At 45.4% G+C, this 21,180-nt stretch overlaps 1 protein-coding gene and 1 long non-coding RNA gene across 7 annotated transcripts in view; one reads left to right on the forward strand and one right to left on the reverse strand.

Moving 5' to 3' along the window:
- Positions 1-426: 426 nt before the first annotated feature.
- On the reverse strand, positions 427-10,868 carry ZCCHC9 (zinc finger CCHC-type containing 9). 5 transcript variants are annotated; one of them, XM_029067629.2, is made up of 6 exons: positions 10,776-10,868; positions 7,059-7,466; positions 5,675-5,825; positions 5,274-5,366; positions 3,056-3,124; positions 427-2,018 (listed from the first exon to the last, which is right to left on the reverse strand). In XM_029067629.2, the coding sequence occupies exons 2-6, from the start codon at positions 7,437-7,439 to the stop codon at positions 1,900-1,902; spliced, it is 813 nt and encodes a 270-aa protein (XP_028923462.1). In that variant the 5' UTR covers positions 7,440-7,466; positions 10,776-10,868; the 3' UTR covers positions 427-1,899. The 5 variants fall into 5 exon arrangements, with proteins under 5 accessions (XP_028923462.1, XP_007654784.2, XP_001509827.2 ...); XM_007656594.3 differs by lacking the exon at positions 10,776-10,868 and adding an exon at positions 10,694-10,761; XM_001509777.5 differs by lacking the exon at positions 10,776-10,868 and adding an exon at positions 9,670-9,692.
- Positions 10,869-15,054: 4,186 nt separating this feature from the next.
- Positions 15,055-21,180, forward strand: part of LOC120638241 — a 67,161-nt gene continuing 61,035 nt past the window's right edge. For both annotated transcript variants that reach the window (XR_005659801.1, XR_005659800.1), the window contains exon 1: positions 15,055-15,792. This is a non-coding gene — a long non-coding RNA (uncharacterized LOC120638241). The remainder of the gene's footprint in view (positions 15,793-21,180) is intronic.

A 21,180-nucleotide genomic window follows, 5' to 3' on the forward strand; every position in this document is an offset into this window, starting at 1 on the left:
CATGTGTGTATGTTAGTGTCAGCGTGCACGGTAATGTACAGGTTTGCATGAGTGCTTCAATAACATCGTGTAGGGGTAGAGGAGGAGTGAGTTGGAGTTAAGGAGTTCTAACTCGGAGCTTCAAGTGACTCCTTGTTTGCCCCGAGCTGAGCAAGAAGTCGCCCAAAGCCTCAAGTGACCCAGAGTGGTCGGGAAAGTTTACTAACTGGGAAAATTGGTATAAAACCTAAGCCAGGGCATGTTCAATTTAATAGTTCTAAGATTCTATTCCTGTCTATGTAACAGGGTCAATCCCAACTCTGTGCCTACCAGCTCTCAGAAGCGGCCTGGACTCTCTTAAAAATGTAGTCTAAACTTATAACATCACTTCTTGAAAAACCTCACAGATGAGCAATTTGAGTAAAACACAAACTTTCACAACTTTCCTGACAATAATGAGCTTTACTGAGAGGTTTCTGTTTGGTGTTATTTTTACCAATTGTCCATTGCAAAAGCCATCACAACATTCCAAACCCTATGCCCACCAGCTCTCAGAAGTGGCCTGGACTCTCTTAAAAATGTAGTCTAAACTTACAACATCACTTAGCGTCTTGAAAAACCTCACAGATGAGCAACTTGAGAAAAAAACACATACTTTCACAACTTTCCTGCCAATAATGGGCTTTACTGAGAAGTTTCTATGTGTTGGTTTTTTTTTACCATTAGTCCATTGCAAAAGCCATCCCAAATGTGTTTTCATCTTCCCCGATATATGTATGAACAGTTCCCTTGTTCAATTCAACACATCTGATACCACGTTAGTGTTCAGTCTTGTCCCAACTTCGCAAGTCTTTTGGTTGTAGCATGTACATTACAGAACCCCTCTCAGTTATCCTAGGGATGTCTGCCTGAAATAGACTATTTTACACTTGCACTGAGAGGCCTTCAAGCAACGGGAAGGCTTATAAAAAATTGGGGAAATAGATGCACTTTCATATAAGTTATGTTGTTTTTGTCTGGCAGTGCCTTGGGAATTTGGTATGTGTGGTTATGAAAGCTTTCATTCTCATATGGGACATGAGAAATATACTTATATGGAAAATTTTTCAAATTTTCACATCTCATAATGAAGACCACTCATCCGTCCAGCTCTTAGGATGCAATGAATAAACACCAGATTTGTTTTCAGATTTTAACACTAATTTTTAACCAGTGATTTGGGGGAAAATCATGTAATACCCCTAAAATAACCAATTAAAAGTGCATTCAACCAGGTGGAATTCCAGATGAAGTCCACAATATCCCAGTCATTGTATGATATGTATGATACACCATATGATTAATTCTGTGGACTGAATTAAATTCAAGTAGTCATGACAAACCCATGTCTTGCTAATCGGTGTTCTCCCGATTGCAGGTACATTCAAGTCTGGAATTAAGTTTTCAGCAAAGTCATGATATTGAATACCTTTTAATAAATGTTGAAAAATAGAGTGAATTTTGGGCAGCTTATCAATACTGACAGTGCTAGAAAAAAGGTGAGTTCTTCAATTTCTATTATGAAAGAAAACTGTATCTAGAAATCTTTCCCTTGCCTTGCAGTCCTCCTTTATCCGTGAGGAGTCACATTCTTGTATTATTCTCAGATCAGTTATTCCCAAATAGTCACAGAGGCTTGGCCTTGTCTGCCACTTCTCCTTTCTGTAGGGTTTCTGTTGTGTTAGAGGCAACTCCTAACCAAGCATCTTTCATCCGTCGGATTACTCAGAGTTGCTGATATTCCTCTTCTGATAAGAATCATTACCATCAAAACCCAGGAAACTACATTGGGCATCCATGGCTCCACTGGAGCCAATTCTTAACTGGTAGCACAAGCTCAGTGCCGAACATAACAGGCAGTAACAAAGACAGTTCTCTCCATCAAAAGTTAACAACTTTAGCGACTTTCATTTTGGGTTTCTGTGGCTTCGGGGCATCTAGAATTTCTTCGTAATCTGCACTCATTCCCTCGGTCCAGCGACCAACTGTTGCTTTTTGGTCTGTAGAGGAATGTGAAAGAATAAGGGTAAAACCACTCTGAAGACATCCATATGAATCATCCCTAACTTAGTATGAGAACTCATTTAGACATGAATAGAACTACAAAGTAGAGAAGACGCCATCACTAAAAGAAAGAATGTGCATTTCAGTAATTGATTATAACCCTTGATTTCGGAGCATCACAGTCAATTTCTAGTCTCAATTAGGGAAATGTATCTACTTTGCATTTCACAAATTGATGAGAAAATGGTTTCATCCTCTCTCTGAGTTCATCATTACAGAGTCAATGAATTCCAAGAGGTTGCACCCAGCAGGGGTTAGGGAGCGTCACTGTTAGACGCACACGATTCCACCTGTGAAATTATACGGCGTCCGCTTGTCAATCTTGGCAGTCCTCCCAGGAGGGAGAATTCAAATTCCACTTCATCATTTCAATCTCACTACCTAAGGGGTAGAAAGATCCACCTTCCTCCAAACCAGACTGTAAAACAAGCGTTCACTGCTTTACCATTCAAATGCCATTTTTCTTTCCTTGCTAGAGATATTTAGATAGAGGGAGTCACTAATCACCAAAGTCTCTTTTACCATGTTCTGGATCATTAAGGCTTTCTGTAGTGTAGTGGAGGAGTTGGATGGGACACATAGACGAATGCTTCTTCCCTTATGGAAACTTCACCTGGGATGGCTCAGTGCTACTCCACTTATCTGCAAGAAGCGTCAGCAGTTTCTTATTCTCATAAAACCAAATCCTATACCCTGTGTCAGAGCCTTCCAAGAAGCATTCACTGGTCTTCCTGGCTAAAAGGGGCTGTATCTGTCACGGAAAATCATCATGGAAGGCGACTGCTGGGCCGGTGCTGTCTGAACATGTAGAGAACTCAGTTAATCTCCATGTGGGTTACGTGCAAAGCAAAAATGGAACTTCCCAAAATGTCAGCAAGTTCTCAAGTGGCTTCCTTTACCACTTGAAAGATCTCAGGAAGTGGCCACGAGCATTCCTCCCTAACACTCTGAATGGTAGACCCTGAGATCTCACCTGAATTCTGGTTTTCAGGACAGTCCTTCTTAAAATGCTCCACTGAGCCACAGAGTCTACAGCAACCACCTGTTAAAGAAGAAATAAATGGGTCATGTGCAAAGTTACCCAACTCCTTTGCTTGGTGGAAAGTTGGGTGGAACCCAGAACTGTGGGAACCATTGTGGGGGGGGCAAGGGAGGCCTTTATTTGTGCTAATCATGACTCTCCTGCTGAAATTCAATAAGCCATCTGTTTAGTATATCCAGACCGCTGACATTTAAAAAAAAAAAAAGTTGTGGTCTACCAATAAGTCATTTAAGAAGGTCATAAGACTCCATTCTGAAGTAATTATGATAAAATATGAATTGTAAACAAAAGTGATAACTTTATAAGTCTCACTGGCCAAATATTAAAAGAAAGGGATTGTACTTTAGGAATGTTTTTTCCAAGATATATTCAGCTGAGAAAATGCAATTCCCCAGTATTCATCAAAATCTAGTTCAGATGTAGGATAAATTTTCTTCTCCTTTTGCAAGCTACTGCTATGTTGGGACATGGGCATTTATAATCTACTTTTTATCTTGTTTTCATGAGTGATATTGACACATAAAAAGAGGACAGCTGAAATGTATATTCTGTTTATCTCATTATTATACTCAGTTGTGTTGTATTAAGAATGTCCAGGTCCCATTCAATACAGAGTTCTATAAAGGTTTACTATTTATTCCAGGGAATTACTCTTTCTAGCCAACAGCTTGAACCACACTGACTTTCCAACAAACTCTCTTTGCTGCCTTGAGGTATACACCCATCTATGTGTCACAAGGGTCATTCAAAAATGAACTGGAAAGATAGGAAGCCTCAAAAACGAAATGAGAAATGCAGGCTGTGGGTTTATTTTTGTCTTTTGCATGGTTAATGTAACCTGGGCAAGACCCTCACCGTGGATTTGGGGATGGGAGCTGTTCTAAGATCACTGGTTGTTTCTGCATGGGGCAGGCACACATTTTGAAAGGAGTGTTCCCGGTTTTTGGGGTCCCCCCGCCCAAATTTCACTCAGCAAAGTTATCAACTGGTTCCACCCTGCTGTCAGTGGGGATGGTTCTGGGGAACTGACTAGACTCCAAAAAACTATCACCACTCCTACCTCTGCTAGATTGTAAGGGGCACAGATCCAAGTGATAGGCGACGCAGAAAAGATGGTGAATGGGAGAAATGAAGGCCTCTTGGAGGAGATGCGATTTTAGAAGGACTATAAAGGTGAGGAGAGTAGTGGCGTGTCAGATGTGAAGGGGGAGGGAGTTCCAGACCAGAGGGAGGGTGTGCTCGATGAATAGGACTGAATGAATGAATGTGGGCAAGGTGTCAGCTGCATGACAGAGGAGATTGAGGTACAGCGAGTAGGGTCATAATTAGAGGAGTGTGGGCTGTGGTAGGAAATCTGTGAGGCAAGAAAGGAGTGCTTAGTACAGTATTCTGCACTCAGTAAGTGCTCAATAAATAACATTGATTGACCCGAGTCCGCATCTGGAAGCCTGGCGTAAGGTCCTCCCGACAGACACACTGCATTTCTAACTTTTCTATTTGCTAGCCCTATTCTCCCTCTCTACGTCCTCCCTGGGTCATCTCAGAGCAGAGATGGGGCATACTGACAGAAGGATGAAGGGGACAGTGCGGCTGCCAATCGGATGATGCACGAGGTGAAATCTCATAAAAAATACCATCTGCCCCAGATCAATCTCCACTTGAGGCCTACCTTGCTGCAACTGTGATTAAAAATCCTCCTAGCATTAGCTAGCTGATGGATGAGAAATCATTAGGGTGGCTTAACTGTATGTGGATTCTTTGAAATTTTTTATTTGCTCCACATAGACACTATTATAGAGAGGGAGGTCCAGGCCTAAAGCTCTAAGTGGGAGAGATCAGGGGCCTAGTTGGGAATTCCAGTTCTTCTGTGCCGAGAGATCTAATCCACTTCTAGAATGCCTCTGCAGTGTCTGCGAGGCTGAATCAGAGTCCCCAACCACCCTGGGCTACTCCAGACCAAATCTTCACCTTATTTCAATTTAGATTGCCTAGACTATACGGGTAAGGCATTCCTTCTCTGAAACTTCTGTTGGTGATTCAGACATCCCATTTATTGGGGGGTATCCCCATTCAGTCGATGTCAGAAAATTCATTTCTATTCAGCTCTTTCTAAAAATCTTCTTTGGAATCCAAGGATAACTATACTCACCTTCAGCATAGAGTCCTTTAGGATTATCGGGACAAGACCTGGATAAGTGCCCCATCTCTCCACAAATGAAACATTTTGCGAAAGAAAATTCCCCTGCAAGAATCGATAGTGCAAGTGTTAGCTGCTTTTAAATCCAACTCATGGAGAATTTATTTAGCAATATGTCACAGTGCTTCAGTCATTTAGCACTCTATATTAGGTTGTTGCATCATTCTTAGTGAATGCCAATAAATTAATAATTAAACCCTCAAAGAGAGAAAGATATCCAAGACACTAGAAAAACGTGAGACTCCACAGACTCTAAACATATCAGTCGTTCAAACTGTGACATCTGAGACCCTGGCATTTACAGAGAAGCATGCTAAACCTGGAAATACATGGAACGTGTAAAATGTATATACCAAGAGCTGGATCTATTTTTGCTCTGCACTTGTTGATTTCGTGCTCTGTAGAACCACACCGGTAGCAGATACCCGTGCCCATATCTTGACTCTCAAGGACAGCTGGACAGTCTGCAAGCCCATGGCCAGGCTTTCTACAGTGAAAGCATACCTGGAAAAACAAGGAGAAGCCAGTTACTCCCCAGTCAACAGGAGTCCATCGAGTCAGCGGCATTGGCTGCCAAGAATATTTTTAAAGTCTGTGATGATCATGGGTGACTTTTTATTTTCTATAGGCAACTTTGATTTTGAAATTGTGACATTCTTAAGATATCCTGCAAAGATCGTTTGCAACCCATAATAAGCTGAAAGCACAGAAATAGGATGTTTTCAGAGTCCTTTACAAACACTAATCCTCATGCCTGGGGACACTCCTGCCCTGTAGCCACTAACAGGAAGAATCTTCTATTGCACGGGGAAACAGCATGGCCTAGTGGAAAATACAAGAGAATATGAACCGGAAAACCCAGAAAGAGGATCTGCAGGAAGACATGAAAAACTGCCAAAATTTAAAAAATTGATGGTCATCCTTAAGGACCAAAGACAGAAGGGAGCAGGTACTCCAGTAAAGGGCTCTAAAAGCTCAAGAGATGGTTTTGTCGGGGAGGCCTATCTAAAGAGCAGATTCCTCAACACATGGACAACATATACACTGGCCTGTAAGTGGTGAAGGGCCATACCACTCCATCAGCCGATCAATCAATCAATGCACTCTACTAAGTCGCCTTAGCACTCCTGTTATACGTTCTCTATTTACTTACTTTCCTGTGTGGTTTTTTTTAACCATTTATATCTAAACAGCATGGCCCAGTGCCTGGGAGTCAGAGGACCCGGGTTCTAATCCCCACTCTGCCAACTGCTTGCTATGTGACCTGGACCAAGTCAACTTCTGTGTACCTCAGTTTCCTCAACTATAAAATAGGGCTTAAATACCTGTTCTCCCTCCTTAGACTGTGAGTCCCATCTGAAATAGGGTCTGTGTCGAACCTGATTAACCTGTATCTAACTTAGCACTCAGTTCACTGCCTCCTAGTTAGTGCTTAACAAATTCCACGATAATAATAATCTTATCTACGGCGTATTTGGAAACCTGTAAGTTCCTCAAGGGCAAGCCCCAATCTTTTACTTCTACTGTATGTCCTCCAAGGGTCCAGTACAGCATACTCACTACAAGCCAAACAAGTACACGGAGAATGCAAAAAGCACCTTTGGAGTTATTCATTTTTGCTGTTCCAGTCACACTTCAACAGCTGGGGTCAAACTGTCCAGAAATAAGCATCCCTTCCTCCCCATCCCTACCCAAGGCAAAGTCAGGTGGGCTCCTCTGACTCCCTCCCCAACATACCATGGCATTCTTCTTGGTCTCTTGCCTCTTCAGTCTCCTTTCTTCCCTACGGTTATCCTTCTTCAAAGCTGTTGCTATTTCTTGTCTCACTTCCTGACTGTCTGCTATTACCCTCCCATTGTGGAGAACTTGCGAGTTCTGCTTTAAGTACTCCATGAATCCATTCACGTCTTCATTCAGATAATCTTTTTTCTTTTTGTTCTTCTTCTGTTTCATTCGGGGTACATCCTTGTTAAGGGAGAGTCTGTTGGGATGATGCGGTTTCCCTTCTGGGGAACTTTGGCTTGCTCCCTCGGTAGATCCTTCCTTCATCTCTTCCCATGGCGTAGCATCCAGAGCTTTTTTATTATGGGCCGTATTAGTTCGTGCCCACCGGGTCATGGTTTCCTTTCAAGTCACCTTATCTATCTGAAAAACACAAGTCACACATCTTCATTTTACTACATTTCATGCATTTGCCCAGCAGATTAAAAAATCTCAACAAATTACAAATAAATACAATACACCCAGGGCTCCTAGAACTGAGGGCCTGTGTTCTTATCACAACTATCATGGAGGAATAAGCGCCCTATAGTATTGATGTTCTCTGACGCGATGCGCACATGCCGTTTCTTCTGACACCACAACACAGTATCCAAATATGCCTATACTGACAGACGAATCCTTCCTAATTCCCTAACAACGTTCTGACCAAAATGCGGAGTGAAAACATGCATTTTTGCACAGATGGGTGTATTTATCCTGTAGTGTGGATACTCGGTGCTATCCCTGGAAAACATATAAATTTAGTCCCTTCACTTGAACGCAAAAGTAAAAGGAAAGTTTACTTGGTTATTAGTTTGAGGTCGAAAAACTGGGGATAGGACATCATCCTTTCAAATAAGAAAAGTGATGTTAAGTCTGCCCTTTGCATTCCCATCTGCGAATCATCCCTGTCCTTTCCCTGTCTTTCTTGCTGTCTGCTATAATTTGCTATTTCAGCAGTTAATTTGCATTGGAGATTTGAATATGTACACGGATCTTGTCCTTTAATCTTAAATTTGTTTTTGCAAGCCTCTTCTGTGGATATATGAATCTCAGTAAATAATACTCTGCTTAAACCATAGGCCTTCTGATGGCAGATCCCTTCTCTAACTGACCTCAGCACGTTAGCCCCCGATGAGCCTACGATAGGGATTGTCTGAGAACAGTCTAGTTTCATGCATCCTTAATACTATGTGATGTTAAACAGTTTCTGCCCTTTGAAATACTGCTACAAACTGAAGAGCTCTCATAAAGCACCACAAATGTGTGATGAACCAAGAGTACAAGATACATGCCACCTGATATCTTATTCGTTTTGAGGGAGAAGGACATCTGAATTGCTTTCGTAGATTTTGAGCCCCTTGGACAGAGTCTAATTCCCACCCGGGTACTCTTTCCCAGGGCTTACTACAATGCTCTCCACAAGGTAAATTCTTAAAAAATACTATTGCTTCTGCTACACTCTGACAAATCTTTGCAAAAAGGACGGTAAGGAGAACGGGGTGGCTAGTCACTCCCCTCATAGTACCAGGTAAGGACCCCCAAGGAACTCTCCCCAGCGCTTAGTACAGGGCTCTGCAAACAGTAAGCGCTCAATAAATGCCATTGCTTGAGTGAAAATGGTAAGGTGCCCCGAGGAACGTCTAGGTTTCCTGACGAGAGAAGCCAGATTCACAAGTCAAAATGCCACCCAGTTTAATTCCAGACTTGCCATTTCTGAGCCCAGCGGACAGTCTATCAGCCTCCGGTATCCTTTTCGACCCCCTCCACTGTAAAATCAGATCCCTCTCAAGGTGATCTGTACACACCCTGACACTTGCACATCTTATAAGAGGACTTGTGACTGTTAACGGCCATCAACCTATTTATTGTGTGCTTACTGTGGGCTGTACTAAGCGTCTGGGAGAATACAATATAATGGACGCATTCCTGCCCACAGTGAGCTTACAGCTAGTGACTGTGCTTGACCAAGGTCTGCCCTGGTGGAGCCGAGATGAAGCCTGGGTCGATGATGAGGGCTGGGACCTTGCAAAGTGGGGATGAGGTGTGGTGGGTGACGGCGGCTGACGGCCCCGCTCGGCTGCCCGACATTTAACCAAGCAGTTGCTGCACCAGAGAATTCTCTGAGGGGCCTTGGTTAATTCTGTGAGATGCATTTTGTCCTAGTGGATAGAGCAGGAGCTGGGAGTCGGAAAGTTGTATGTTCCAATCCCGGATCTATCACCTGTCTGCTGGGTGACCTTGGACAAGTCACTTCACTTCTCTGTGCCTCAGTTCCCTCATCTCTAAAATGAGGCCCGAGACTGTGAGCCCCATGTGGGTCAGGGACCCTGTCCAACCCGATTTGCTTGTATCCACCCCGGCTCATTCATTCATTCAATAAGATAAGATAAATAGAATCATGGAAATACACACATCATTAATAAGAGTAATAAATAATAGATGCAAATAGGCACAAGTGCTGTGGGGAGGGGAAGGGGGAAGAGCAGGGGGAGGAAGGGGAATGGGGAGGAGGGCAAGGGAGGGCTCAGTCTGGGAAGGCCTCCTGGAGGAGGTGAGCTCTCAGGTTGTCTCACATGGGGCTCACCGTCTCAATCCCCATTTTCAGAAGAGGTAACTGAAGCCCAGAGTTAGTGAAACGACTTGTCCATGGTCACACAGCAGACAGGTGGCGGAGCCGGAATTAGAACCCAGAGTTGCTCAGTGGAGAGAGCCCGGGCTTGGGAGTCAGAGGTCATGGGTTCAAATCCCGGCTCTGCCACTTGTCAGCTGGGTGACTGTGGGCAAGTCACTTCCTTTCTCTGGGCCTCAGTGACCGTGAGACTGTGAGCCTCACGTGGGACCTCATTCCCCTGTATCCACCCCAGCGCTTAACAAATACCAACAGTATTATTAATATCTACCCCAGCGTTTAGAACAGTGCTCTGCACATAGTAAGCGCTTAACAAATACCAACATTATCATTATTATTTCCACCAGTGCTTAGAACAGTGCTCTGCACATAGCCCTTAAAACCAACATTATTATCTTCCCCAGCGCTTAGAACAGTGCTCTGCACATAGTAAGCGCTTAACAAATACCAACATTATTACTATCTACCCCAGCGTTTAGAACATTGCACATAGTAAGCGCTTAACGAATACCAACATTATCTCCCCCAGCGCTTAGAACAGTGCTCTGCACATAGTAAGCGCTTAACAAATACCAACAGTATTATTAATATCTCCCCCAGCGCTTAGAACAGTGCTCTGCACATAGTAATTGCTTAACAAATACCAACATTACCATTATTATTTCCCCCAGTGCTTAGAACAGTGCTCTGCACATAGCGCTTAATACCAACATTATTATCTCCCCCAGCGCTTAGAACAGTGCTCTGCACATAGTAAGCGCTTAACAAATACCAACATCAATTAATGAAGCCACGCCCTCGGACCCTTTCCACTGAGCCACGCCCCTGTAGCCCCTCATTCATGCAATCGCCTGTCTCCAGCGCTTCCTGGGGGAGGGCGGGGCAGAACGCTGTGCTAAGCGCTCGGGAGGCCGTCCAAGCGCCGAGTCCCGTGCTGGACACCCCCCCAGGAGGCGCTCAATAAATACGACGGACTGACCGATCGCCAACGGCCGGGCCGCAGCGCGCGCAAAAGGGGGTGGGGGGGGGGGGTCTCTGAACGTGCGGCGAAGGTGTCGCACCCCGCCACGAGGGTCCTTCCCGGCTCCGGCGGGCGGGCGGGCGGTTCCTCCAGAGCAGCGGAGACGGCGGGCGGGCCAGAGAGGACCCCTCCCCTGACCGGAAGCGGAAGCGGCGGCCCCTCCGGCCCCCGGCGCGGCACTTCCGGAGCCCGCGTCTCTATGGTCCCTCCGCCCCCTCCCCCCCCAGCTGTCAAATGGGGATGAAGCCTGGGAGCCCCACGGGGGTCAATCTTATCACCTTGTATTCCCTCCCCCAGCGCTTAGAACAGTGCTTGGCACATAGTACACGCTTAACAAATGCCATTATCATCATTATTATTATCAGCTGTGTGACTTTGGGCGAGTCACTTCCCTTCTCTGGGCCTCAGTGACCTCAGCTGTCAAATGGGGATGAAGACAGGGAGCCCCACGGGGGACAGTCTCATCCTCTTGAATCCTCTCCAGTGCTTAGAACAGCGCTTGGCACACAGTAAACACTTAAATGCCATTATCATTATTATCAGCCCTGTGACTTTGGGCCAGTCACTTCCCTTCTCTGGGCCTCAGTGACCTCAGCTGTCAAATGGGGATGAAGCCTGGGAGCCCCACGGGGAACCACCTCATCGCCTTGAATCCTCTCCAGCGCTTAGAACAGTGCTTGGCACATAGTACACGCTTAACAAATGCCATTATCATCATTATTATTATCAGCTGCGTGACTTTGGGCGAGTCACTTTCTTTCTCTGGGCCTCAGTGATCTCAGCTGTCAAATGGGGATGAAGCCTGGGAGCCCCACGGGGAACAACCTCATCACCTTGTATCCCTCCTCAGCGTTTAGAACAGTGTTTGGCACATAGAAAACGCTTAACAAATGCCATTATCATCATTATTATTATCAGCTGCGTGACTTTGGGCGCGTCACTTCCTTTCTCTGGGCCTCAGTGATCTCAGCTGTCAAATGGGGATGAAGCCTGGGAGCCCCACGGGGGACAACCTCATCGCCTTGTATCCACCCCCAGCGCTTAGAACAGTGTTTGGCAAATAGAAAACGCTTAACAAATGCCATTGTCATTATTATTATTATCAGCTGCGTGACTTGGGGCAAGTCACTTTCCTTCTCTGAGCCTCATTGACCTCAGCTGTCAAATGGGGATGAAGTCGGGGAGCTCCACGTGGCACAACCTGATCATCTTGTATCCTCTCCAGCGCTTAGAACAGTGCTTGGCACATAGTAAGCGCTTAACAAATGCCATTATTATTATCATTATTATTATTATTATTAAAGAGAAGCTCCGGCCTCCTGCTTAGCCAATGTTGGGGTTGCTGGGCTTTGGCCCGAGAAGCAGCGTGGCTTAATGTTGGTATTTGTTAATCGCTTAACTATGTGCCGTGCACTGTTCTAAGCGTTGGGGGAGATTCAGGGTAATCGGGTTGTCCGGTGTGGGGCTCAGAATCTTAATCCCCATTTTACAGATGAGGGAACTGAGGCACCGAGAAGTCAAATGACTTGCCAGAAGTCACACAGCTGACCAGGTGGTGGAGCCGGGATTGGAACCCATGACCTTTGACTCCTAAGCCCGTCCTCTTTCCACTGAGCCACGCTGCTTCCCATAGCAGACCTGGGAATCAGAGGTCTTGGGTTCTAATCTCGGCTTCGCCACTTGGGCCTCAGTTCCCTCATCAGCAAAATGGGGATGAGGCCTGTGAGCCCCACGTGGGACAACCTGATGACCCCGCATCTACCCCAGCGTTTAGAACAGTGCATGGCACATGGCAAGTGCTTAACAAGTACTATTATTATTTAAGAGAAGCAGTATGGCTCAGTGGAAAGAGCTCGTGCTGGGGAGTCAGAGGTTATGGGTTCGAATTCCCACTCAGCGGTTTGTCAGCTATGTGACCTTGGGTAAGTCATTATTATTATTATTATTTGGCGCCGCATCCGGCCTGGTTGGGCCACAACGTGTGTGTGTAGGTTTGTGCGCGCCTGGGGGGGAGTGATTTTCCACCCAGTTTGCTTGTAATAATAATTACGGTGTGTGTTTCAGCGCTCCCTGGGTGCCAAGCACTGTTCTAAACCCTGGGATAGATACAAGGAAGCAGCGTGGTTTAAGAGCCTGGGCTTGGGAGTCAGAGGACGTGGGTTCTAATCCCGACCCTGCCACTTGTCTGCTGTGCGACCTTGGCCAAGTCTCTTCACTTCTCAGGGCCTCAGTTGGAAAATGGGGATTGAATCTGTGAGCCCCACGTGGGACAGGGACTGTGTCCAGCTAATGTGCTGTATCTTCCCTAGTGCTTAGTACAGTGCTTGGCACATAGTAAGCGCTTAACAAATACCACAATTATTATTATGCAAGCGCTCAATAAATACGATTGAATGTATGAATACAAGGTAATCGGGCTGTCCCACGTGGGGCTCACAGTCTTAGTCCCCATTTTAGGGATGAAGGAACTGAGATATAGAGAACAATAATAAGTGTGGTATTTGTTAAGCACTTACTATGTGCCAAGCACTGTTCTAAGCGCTGGGGTAGATACAAGGTAATCAGGTTGTCCCACGTGGGGCTCCCAGTCTTAAACCCCATTTGACAGATGAGGGAACTGAGGCACAGAGAATAATAATAATTGTTGAATTTCTAAGTGCTTACTATGTGCCAAGTACTGCTCTAAGCGCTGGGGTAGATACGAGGCAATTAGGTTGTCCCACATGGGGCTCACAGTCTCAATCCCCATTTTACAGATGAGGTAACTGAGGCACAGAGAAGTGAAGCGACTTGCCCAAGGTCACACAGCAGACAAGTGGCAGATCCAGGATTAGAACCCACGACTTCTGACTACCAAGACCGGGCTCTTGCCACTATGTCATGCCGCTTCTCTACCCCAGCGCTAAGCACAGTGCCCGACACATAGTAGGCGCTTAACACATACCATAATTAAGAGAAGCGGCGTGACTTAGTGGCAAAAGCCCAGACTTGGGAGTCAAAGGACGTGGGTTCTAATTCTGGCTCTGCCACTTGTCTGCTGTGTGACCCTGGGCAAGTCCGTTAATTTCTCTGTGCCTCAGTTACCTCATCTGTAAAATGGGATTTAAGACTGGGAGCCCCACATGGGTCAACCTGGTTACCTCGTATCTACCCCAGTGCTTACAACAGTGCTTGGCGCATTGATTCATTCAATCGTATTTATTGAGCACTTACTGTTTGCAGAGCACTGTACTAAGCGCTTGGGAGACTACAATTGAGCAACAAATAGAGACAGTCCCTACCCACAACAGGCTCACAGACTAGAAGGGGGGGGACAGACATCAAAACAAATAAACAGGCATCAATACCATCATTATAAATAAATGAAATTATAGATATATACATCATTAATGTAAATTAATAGAATTATAAATATATATATACACAAGTGCTGGGGGGAGGGCAGGTAGAGCAAAGGGTGATGTGGAGGGGAGGGGAAGCGGAGGAAAAGTAGGGGGGCTTAGTCTTAGTCTTATTTTATTTTTTCCCTCGATTCAGAACCATTTTGATTACAATAAGATACGCAAGTGAAATGAATTAAAGAGGAAAGTCCAGGGGCAGGTCCTTCTCACCCAAACTATTTTTGATTCCCCTTGAAAGTGACCTGAAATAACTCGCCGTTTTGTGGCACTTAGCCAAAATGTAGATTTTACTAATGTTTTGGGCAGCCCCCTAGGAATTTTAAATATTCCCAACAGGTTAATGTCAGGGGGCAGGCAGGGGCATATGTTTAGTGAACCGGATCAGAATGGTTCAGAAATGTAAAAGTAATGAAGAAAACTGGCTAGGGAGTTAAAGACAGTATAGAATCTATCTCACTAAAGAGGGCTCAGTATCTGAGAACGGGGCTGCAAGGGGGTCCCTCACTTTCTAGGTCACAAATCAGCTTTATTTTCCATTTAAAGGTCACTGTTAAATCAGCTTTATTTTCCATTTAATGTGGATTTTTATTTTTGCAAGGAATTGTCTTGCAGGTTTTCTCTTCCGCCACTAGAGGGCGCTATACACAACAGTCTGAACTTACTATTAAAAGTTCAGAAGTTCCAGGGGATTTGAATCTCAATTTATAACAACAGTAATAATAATAATGGTATTTGTTAAGCGCTTACTATGTGTCGAGGACTTTTCTAAGCTCTGGGGGAGATACAAGTGAATCAGGTTGTCCCACGTGGGGTTCACAGTCTCCATCCCCATTTTACAGATGAGGGAACTGAGGCACAGAGAAGGTAGTGACTTGCCCAAAGTCACACAGTGGCGTAGCCGGGATTAAAACCCACGACCTCTGACTCCCAGGCCCGGGCTCTTTCCACTAAGCCACCTTAATTGATAATTCAGAGAGCTTTGGAAAGGGGAGAGGAAGCACAGAGAATGGCACTAAAGAAAATTTCATCTAATGAACTTAACACTTCTAAGGCGTAGAATTCATTTTTACCTCCATGATAAAGTTTTACTTCAGCCATAAGGTTCTTGTAATAAGTTAATGGAAGTAGCTAAATATGATTGGCTTCCATGTTGCCAGAGATCACATAGACTAATGACATTGTCTAAATACTGTGAAGGCATTTTCCCTACCCGCCTTACCCTCTGCCTTTATTATGCACTTGGCTGGGTACCCCTTAAGTACTTTGAAACTCTCCTCAGCCTTATGTAGCTATCCTCATACTCTATTATTCCTAGTAACTGTAATTTATTTTAACCTATTGCTCCCTGTGTAGATTGTAGGCACCTCGTGGGCAGGGATTGTCTACCAAACCTATCGTACTCACCCAAATGTTTAGTACTCTGAACACAGTGAACAGAATTGATTTTTGACTTATAATCAGAACTAGTAAGCATTTTATGAGGTCAAAACCAAGAGGGATTGTTTGCTTTAACCTTATTCCCACGGGCTTTGACAAACTCATTTTTTTCCCCCCTCGTCATTAGGCCACATTTGAAGAGGACATTTGGAAAAAGGAATGTTTATGCAGGACAACGGGACAGCAGGATGTCAGGAGAGGATGAGACCATTTCATAAGGTAATCGCTTGAGCATATTCATATGCATTCACAAATGTAAAATGGCTAAGCAAAGTGATCTGTCAGGTCCTGATCTGAGTTAGAAAGCTTGGAGTCTGACTTCTGTGAGCAGGAAGCAGGATCCTCAGTCTGTCCTTTTGTTTATGACTCAGGGATCAGTAGAAATAGCTTAACCTGTAGTCGATTTCAAATGTCATCTGATGCATTAAAAATGTCTAGTTTTCACACCCATTATCAAGGGGTAGTACAATGAAATGCATTTTTTATGAATGTATGGGGCCAAAAGGCTTTTAGATATGGTAATTATTGTGCTTCCTATCTATATGTGTATTGTGTGTGCACTAACAAAAGTACACAGTGTTGCTCAGGAAAGACTTGGTTAAAAGATGTATAAGAGTATGTGAGATTCTATTGGTCAGGCAGGGTCTGGAATTCGGAAGTTTTTGCTGCTCCTCTAGTAGCTGCTTGTCTTAGTCTTTTTCCTCCAATTCTATCGCTTGTTTTTTGAGAAGCCTCAGTTGCTCTGGCATTAGTTCCTCCTTGCTCTCCCACTCTCATATCCCTTTGACCAAGCTGTGTCCATTGGGTAATGCCCTGCTCCTCTCTGCCCCACCTGAGGAATGCCTGGGCTGGTTTTCCAAACCAGCTTAGAAAATGGCATGTTGCTCCAGCTCCAGTCCATGTCTTGCCTCCACCTCTGACTGGGGACGGGAGCTTCCCATCCCAGGTTGACTCGTCTTTGGGGGGTGGGGGGTATCACAGTGGGGAATGGGGGCGATGGGCAGGGTAAGCGCAGACTCAATGTCCCAGGGCCACAGGAGGCAGATCTGGACCCAGAAGACCTTAGTACAGTGCTCTGCACACAGTAAGCTCTCAATAAATATGATTGAGTGAATGAATGAAAGACCTTCCACTAGGAGTTTCCTTTTCCACTTGTCTTCACCCTGGAATTTGCAGGCCTTACAGCATCGTCCACTCTCTGTCTTCCCCCACCCTCCCTCTGTCTGGCCCCAGAGTCTCTGCAAGTATCCCTTGTTGCCCTGGGAAACCAACTGATGGGCCTGACCGAGAGCAGGTGCTTCTCCCCTTCCTCCACTCATCCTATGAACTCCTCCAGCATTTTCCCTATATTCATTTAAATCAGTCGTATTCTTTTCCAATGAATTACATTTACTGAGCATTTATTGTGTGCAGAGCACCGTACTAAGTGCTTGGGAGAGTATAATATAACAGAGTTGATAGACATGCTCCCTGCCCACAGAATCTTTCTCCGAGTGTATTCGGGTGGAAAAAAGTGGTGCATTCAGCTACTGCAGGTGGCAGGGTTGCTTATCCAGAATTTGGGATCTCTAGGTAATTGGGAAACAAATACACGAGCTCACTCTTCACAATCCTTGTAATGGGGAAAAGGTGACTACCAACTCTGTTCATTCATTCATTCGTTTAATCTATCTACTGAGCACTTACTGTGTGCAGACCACTGTACTAAGAGCTTGGAAGGTGCAATTTGACATCAGAGACAATCCCTACCCAGTAACGGGCTCACATTCTAAAAGGGGGGAAACAGACAACAATCAAAACAAGTAGGCAGGCATCAGTAGCATCGATATAAATAAAATTATAGATATATACACATCATTAGTAAAATAGAGTAATTGAATATGTACAAGTGCTGTGGGGAGGGCAAGGGGGTAGAGCAGAGGGAGGGAGTAGGGGTGATGGGAAGGGGAGGAGAAGTAGAGGAAAAGGGGGGGCTCAGTCTGGGAAGGCTTCCTGGAGGAAGTAAACTCTCAGTAGGGCTTTGAAGGGGGGAAGTGAGCCAGTTTGGCGGATGTGAGAAGGGAGGGCGTTCCAGGCCAGAGGTAGGACATGGGCCAGGGGTCGACGGCGGGACAGGTGAGAACGAGGCCCAGTGAAGAGGTGAGCGGCAGAGGAGCGGAGTGTGCGGGATGGGCTGCAGAAGGAGAGAAGGGAGGTGAGGAAGGTGAGGGCAAGAGGATGGAGATCTTTGAAGCCCAGAGTGAGGAGTTTTTGCTTCATGCGAAGGTTGACAGGCAACCACTGGAGATTTTTGAGGAAGCGGGTGACATGCCCAGAGCGTTTCTGTAGAAAGATAATCCGGGCAGCAGAGTAAAGTGTAGACTGAAGTGGGGAGAGACAGGAAGATGGGAAATTAGAGAGGAGGCTGGTGCAGTAATCCAGTGGGGATATGATGAGTGATTGTACTAACAAGGTGGCAGTTTGAATGGAGAAGAAAGGGCAGATCTTGGAGATGTTGTGAAGGTGAGACCGGCAGGTTTTAGTGACAGATTGGATGTGTGGGGTGATTGAGAGAGCAGAGTCAAGCATGACACCAAGGTTGCGGGCTTGTGAGACAGGAAGGATGGTAGTGCCGTCTACAGTGACGTGAAAGTCATCAAGAGGACAGGGTTTGGGAGGGAAGATGAGCTCAGTCGTAGGCATGTTGAGTTTTAGGTGGCGGGCAGACATCCAGGTGGAGATGTCCTGAAGACAGGAGGAGTTATGAGCCTGGAGTGAGGGAGAGAGAACAGGGGAGATGTAGACTCTATTGTGGTGGACTCTCCCAAGTGCTTAGTACAATGCTCCGCACTCAGTAAACGTTATTTATTTATTGATCTGAATCCTCCAGGAAGTTTTCCCTGACTAACCTCTCACCTCCCTAACCTCAACAAATACCAACATTATTATTATTAAGACGGCCAATATAGGAGCTAGAGTTCCAGCCAAACTGAGCACACCCAAAGACAATCCTCTGTTATATTATTGTTCTTGTTGCTTTCTGTGCCTGGGGCTGTTCTGACTTTTGCCTCTTAAGTCTCCCCAGCCTTTCAAAGCTCCTATTCAAAAGGAGCCTGCCCTGGGCTGTGTTGCTCTCCGCTGTCTGTTTTAGTGCATCCCTAAACTGCCATGAGCAGAGTGCTGTGTTTAAGCACTTGGAAGAATTCAGTCAATCCCTACCCTCAAAGAATTTATAATCTAGTGGGGAAACAGACACTAAAATATTGTACAGATAGAAAGAAGAAAAGCTGTCATTTAGATGAGTAAGTGCTTAAATGACAGTGCTGTTGGAAAGTGCTACGGCTTATTGCTTCATATAAATGCGTGGTTGGAGTCAAGTTCTGGGGTGGTAGTTGAGGGGAATAAAACGGGCAAAGGAGAAATTAATCAGAGAAGGCCTCCTGGAAGAGGTGTGGCTCTTCAGGAGGGCTTTGAAAATCAATCGGTGGTATTGAGTGCTTACAACGTGCAGGCCACTGTTCTAAGCACTTGGGAGAGTACAACACAACAGAATTAGCAGACATTTCCTGCCCATAAGCTAACAGTCTAGAGGAGCAAGATGGGCAGAGCTGTGGACTGGTAGACTTGAAAAGGGAGGGGGCTTGCCTACTTTCAGATTGCTATTTAGCAGCTGTTTGGGAATCATACTGTCACCTGTTCTCCTCATTCCCCAGAGCCCCCTCCAGGTCTCCTTTTAAACAAAGCCCAGGAAAGTTTTGGGAGCTCACATGACTCCTCCAGTGAAGCATGCAAAATGTTGATATGGAAATAGCCCTGAAGATGGCCTTTATCATGTTCGGAGAGCTATTCCCCACTCCCCCCCCCCCCCCCGCACCCACGGCAACTGCGAGGTTTAAAATGGTATTGCTTTGTTTCAGAAGAGAAAAAACAGAAAAAACCCAGGTGTCTGAAGTGTCAAATGAATAAAAAAACAACAAATAGTGGAATACAGATTACGTGGGGTTGCTAAGCAATGAGGAACAGGGGTAACCTGGATCTAGCAATCTCCCCAAAGAAAACCAAGGCTTTCACTCCTCCTTTAATGAAATGCAGGCAAGAAAGCCACATTAGCAGTACTGGTCATGACAATCATACAGCAGCCTGATCCTTCTCATCATTGGAATCAGCTCCTCCAGTGATGATCCTTTAGTGGTCAAGGCCCAACCGGGGCCAAGGAACCACTTGGATCCAAATTACAAGTAGGTAGGAGTCTCTGCAAACTTTTCTGCTCCTCTGAGACCATTTTATTTTTTTAATGGTAATTAAGTACTTACTATGTGTCAGGGACTGTACTAAGATACAAACTAATCAGGTTGGACAAAGTCCTTGTCCTACATAGGGATCACAGTCATAGTCCTCATTTTACAGTTGAGGTAACTGAGGGATAGGGAATGTAAGTGACTTGTCCAAGGCCACACAGCAGATAAATGGCAGAGCTGGGATTAGAACCCAGGTTCTTCTGACTCTCAAGCCTGTTATCTACTAGGCTGTGCTACTACTCTTTACTTTTGACTTTTGTTTCTTTGATCTGAGGAAATAATCTGGTAGGTGGCTCGTGCTGTACCTTGGTTTAGTGGATATGGCACAGAACTGGGAGTCAGAAGATCATGGGTTCTAATCCCAGCTCTGCCACTTGTCTGCTGTGTGGTCTTGGGTAAGTCACTTCTCTATGCCTCAGATACCTCCTCTCTAAAATGGGGATTAAGACTGAGCCCCATGTGGGGCAGGAACTGTGTTCAAACCGATTTGCTTGTATCCACTCCAGCACTTGGTAATAGTAATGTTGGTATTTGTTAAGTGCTTACTATGTGCAGAGCACTGTTCTAAGCACTGGGGAAGATACAGGGTGATCAGGTTGTCCCACGTGGGGCTCACAGTTTTAATCCCCATTTTACAGATGAGGTAACTGAGGCACAGAGAAGTTAAGTGACTTACCCACGGTCACACAGCTGACAAGTGGTGGAGCAGGGAGTCGAACCTATGACCTCTGACTCCCAAGCCCGTGCTCTTTCCACTGAGCCATGCTGCTTCTCTAAGTACAGTGCCTAGCACATAGATAAGCACTTAATAAATACCATAATTATTATTTTTACCTAGCACTCAGGGAGCTGGCGGAGTTTGGGGGCTGGCGGGGGAAGCGGGGGTCATTTGCTCCAGGAATCCTTTGAGGGAAGAAGGAAAAGCCCCATATGGCAGCAGACCAGTGATCAAGGCAGAAAAGTTTTTTGCAACAGGCAGGGCTCTGTAAATGATTGAAAATGCTGTACCTAAATCAGTCATGGAGACATACTGTAGAAAGGGAAAGAAGAACGGTGCTTGGACCGTGTCTCTTCAGAGTAACCATGGGGAGCCCTTCCAGTCCTTTCTTTCTGCTCGGGGCAAAGAAAGACACCAGGGCTGGGTTTTTGGCCCACGTCTTTGGCCACACATGATCAGTGAGCATCACTGCAGGAAGATTTTTGGGCCTCCTTCTCAACCAGCTCCAGAGAATGCTACTTATGGAGTCACACCTAGATTCAAAAGTGTCACTGGAACTGAGGGCTAAATTAACTAGTGGTACATATGATCCCTGGAGACCAGGGCACCAAC

The sequence above is a fragment of the Ornithorhynchus anatinus genome, chromosome 1 (genome assembly GCF_004115215.2).
Source record: "Ornithorhynchus anatinus isolate Pmale09 chromosome 1, mOrnAna1.pri.v4, whole genome shotgun sequence".
NCBI classification, from domain to species: Eukaryota; Metazoa; Chordata; class Mammalia; order Monotremata; family Ornithorhynchidae; genus Ornithorhynchus; species Ornithorhynchus anatinus.

Coding starts and splice junctions, on each gene's coding strand:
- ZCCHC9 (XM_029067629.2), bottom strand. CDS start 7,439: ATGACCCGGTGGGCACGAACTAATACGGCCCATAATAAAAAAGCTCTG. Junction 5,367..5,674: donor AAAAATAGATCCAGCTCTTG/GTATATACATTT, acceptor CGATTCTTGCAG/GGGAATTTTCTTTCGCAAAA. Junction 3,125..5,273: donor TAAAGGACTCTATGCTGAAG/GTGAGTATAGTT, acceptor CTTCTTTAACAG/GTGGTTGCTGTAGACTCTGT.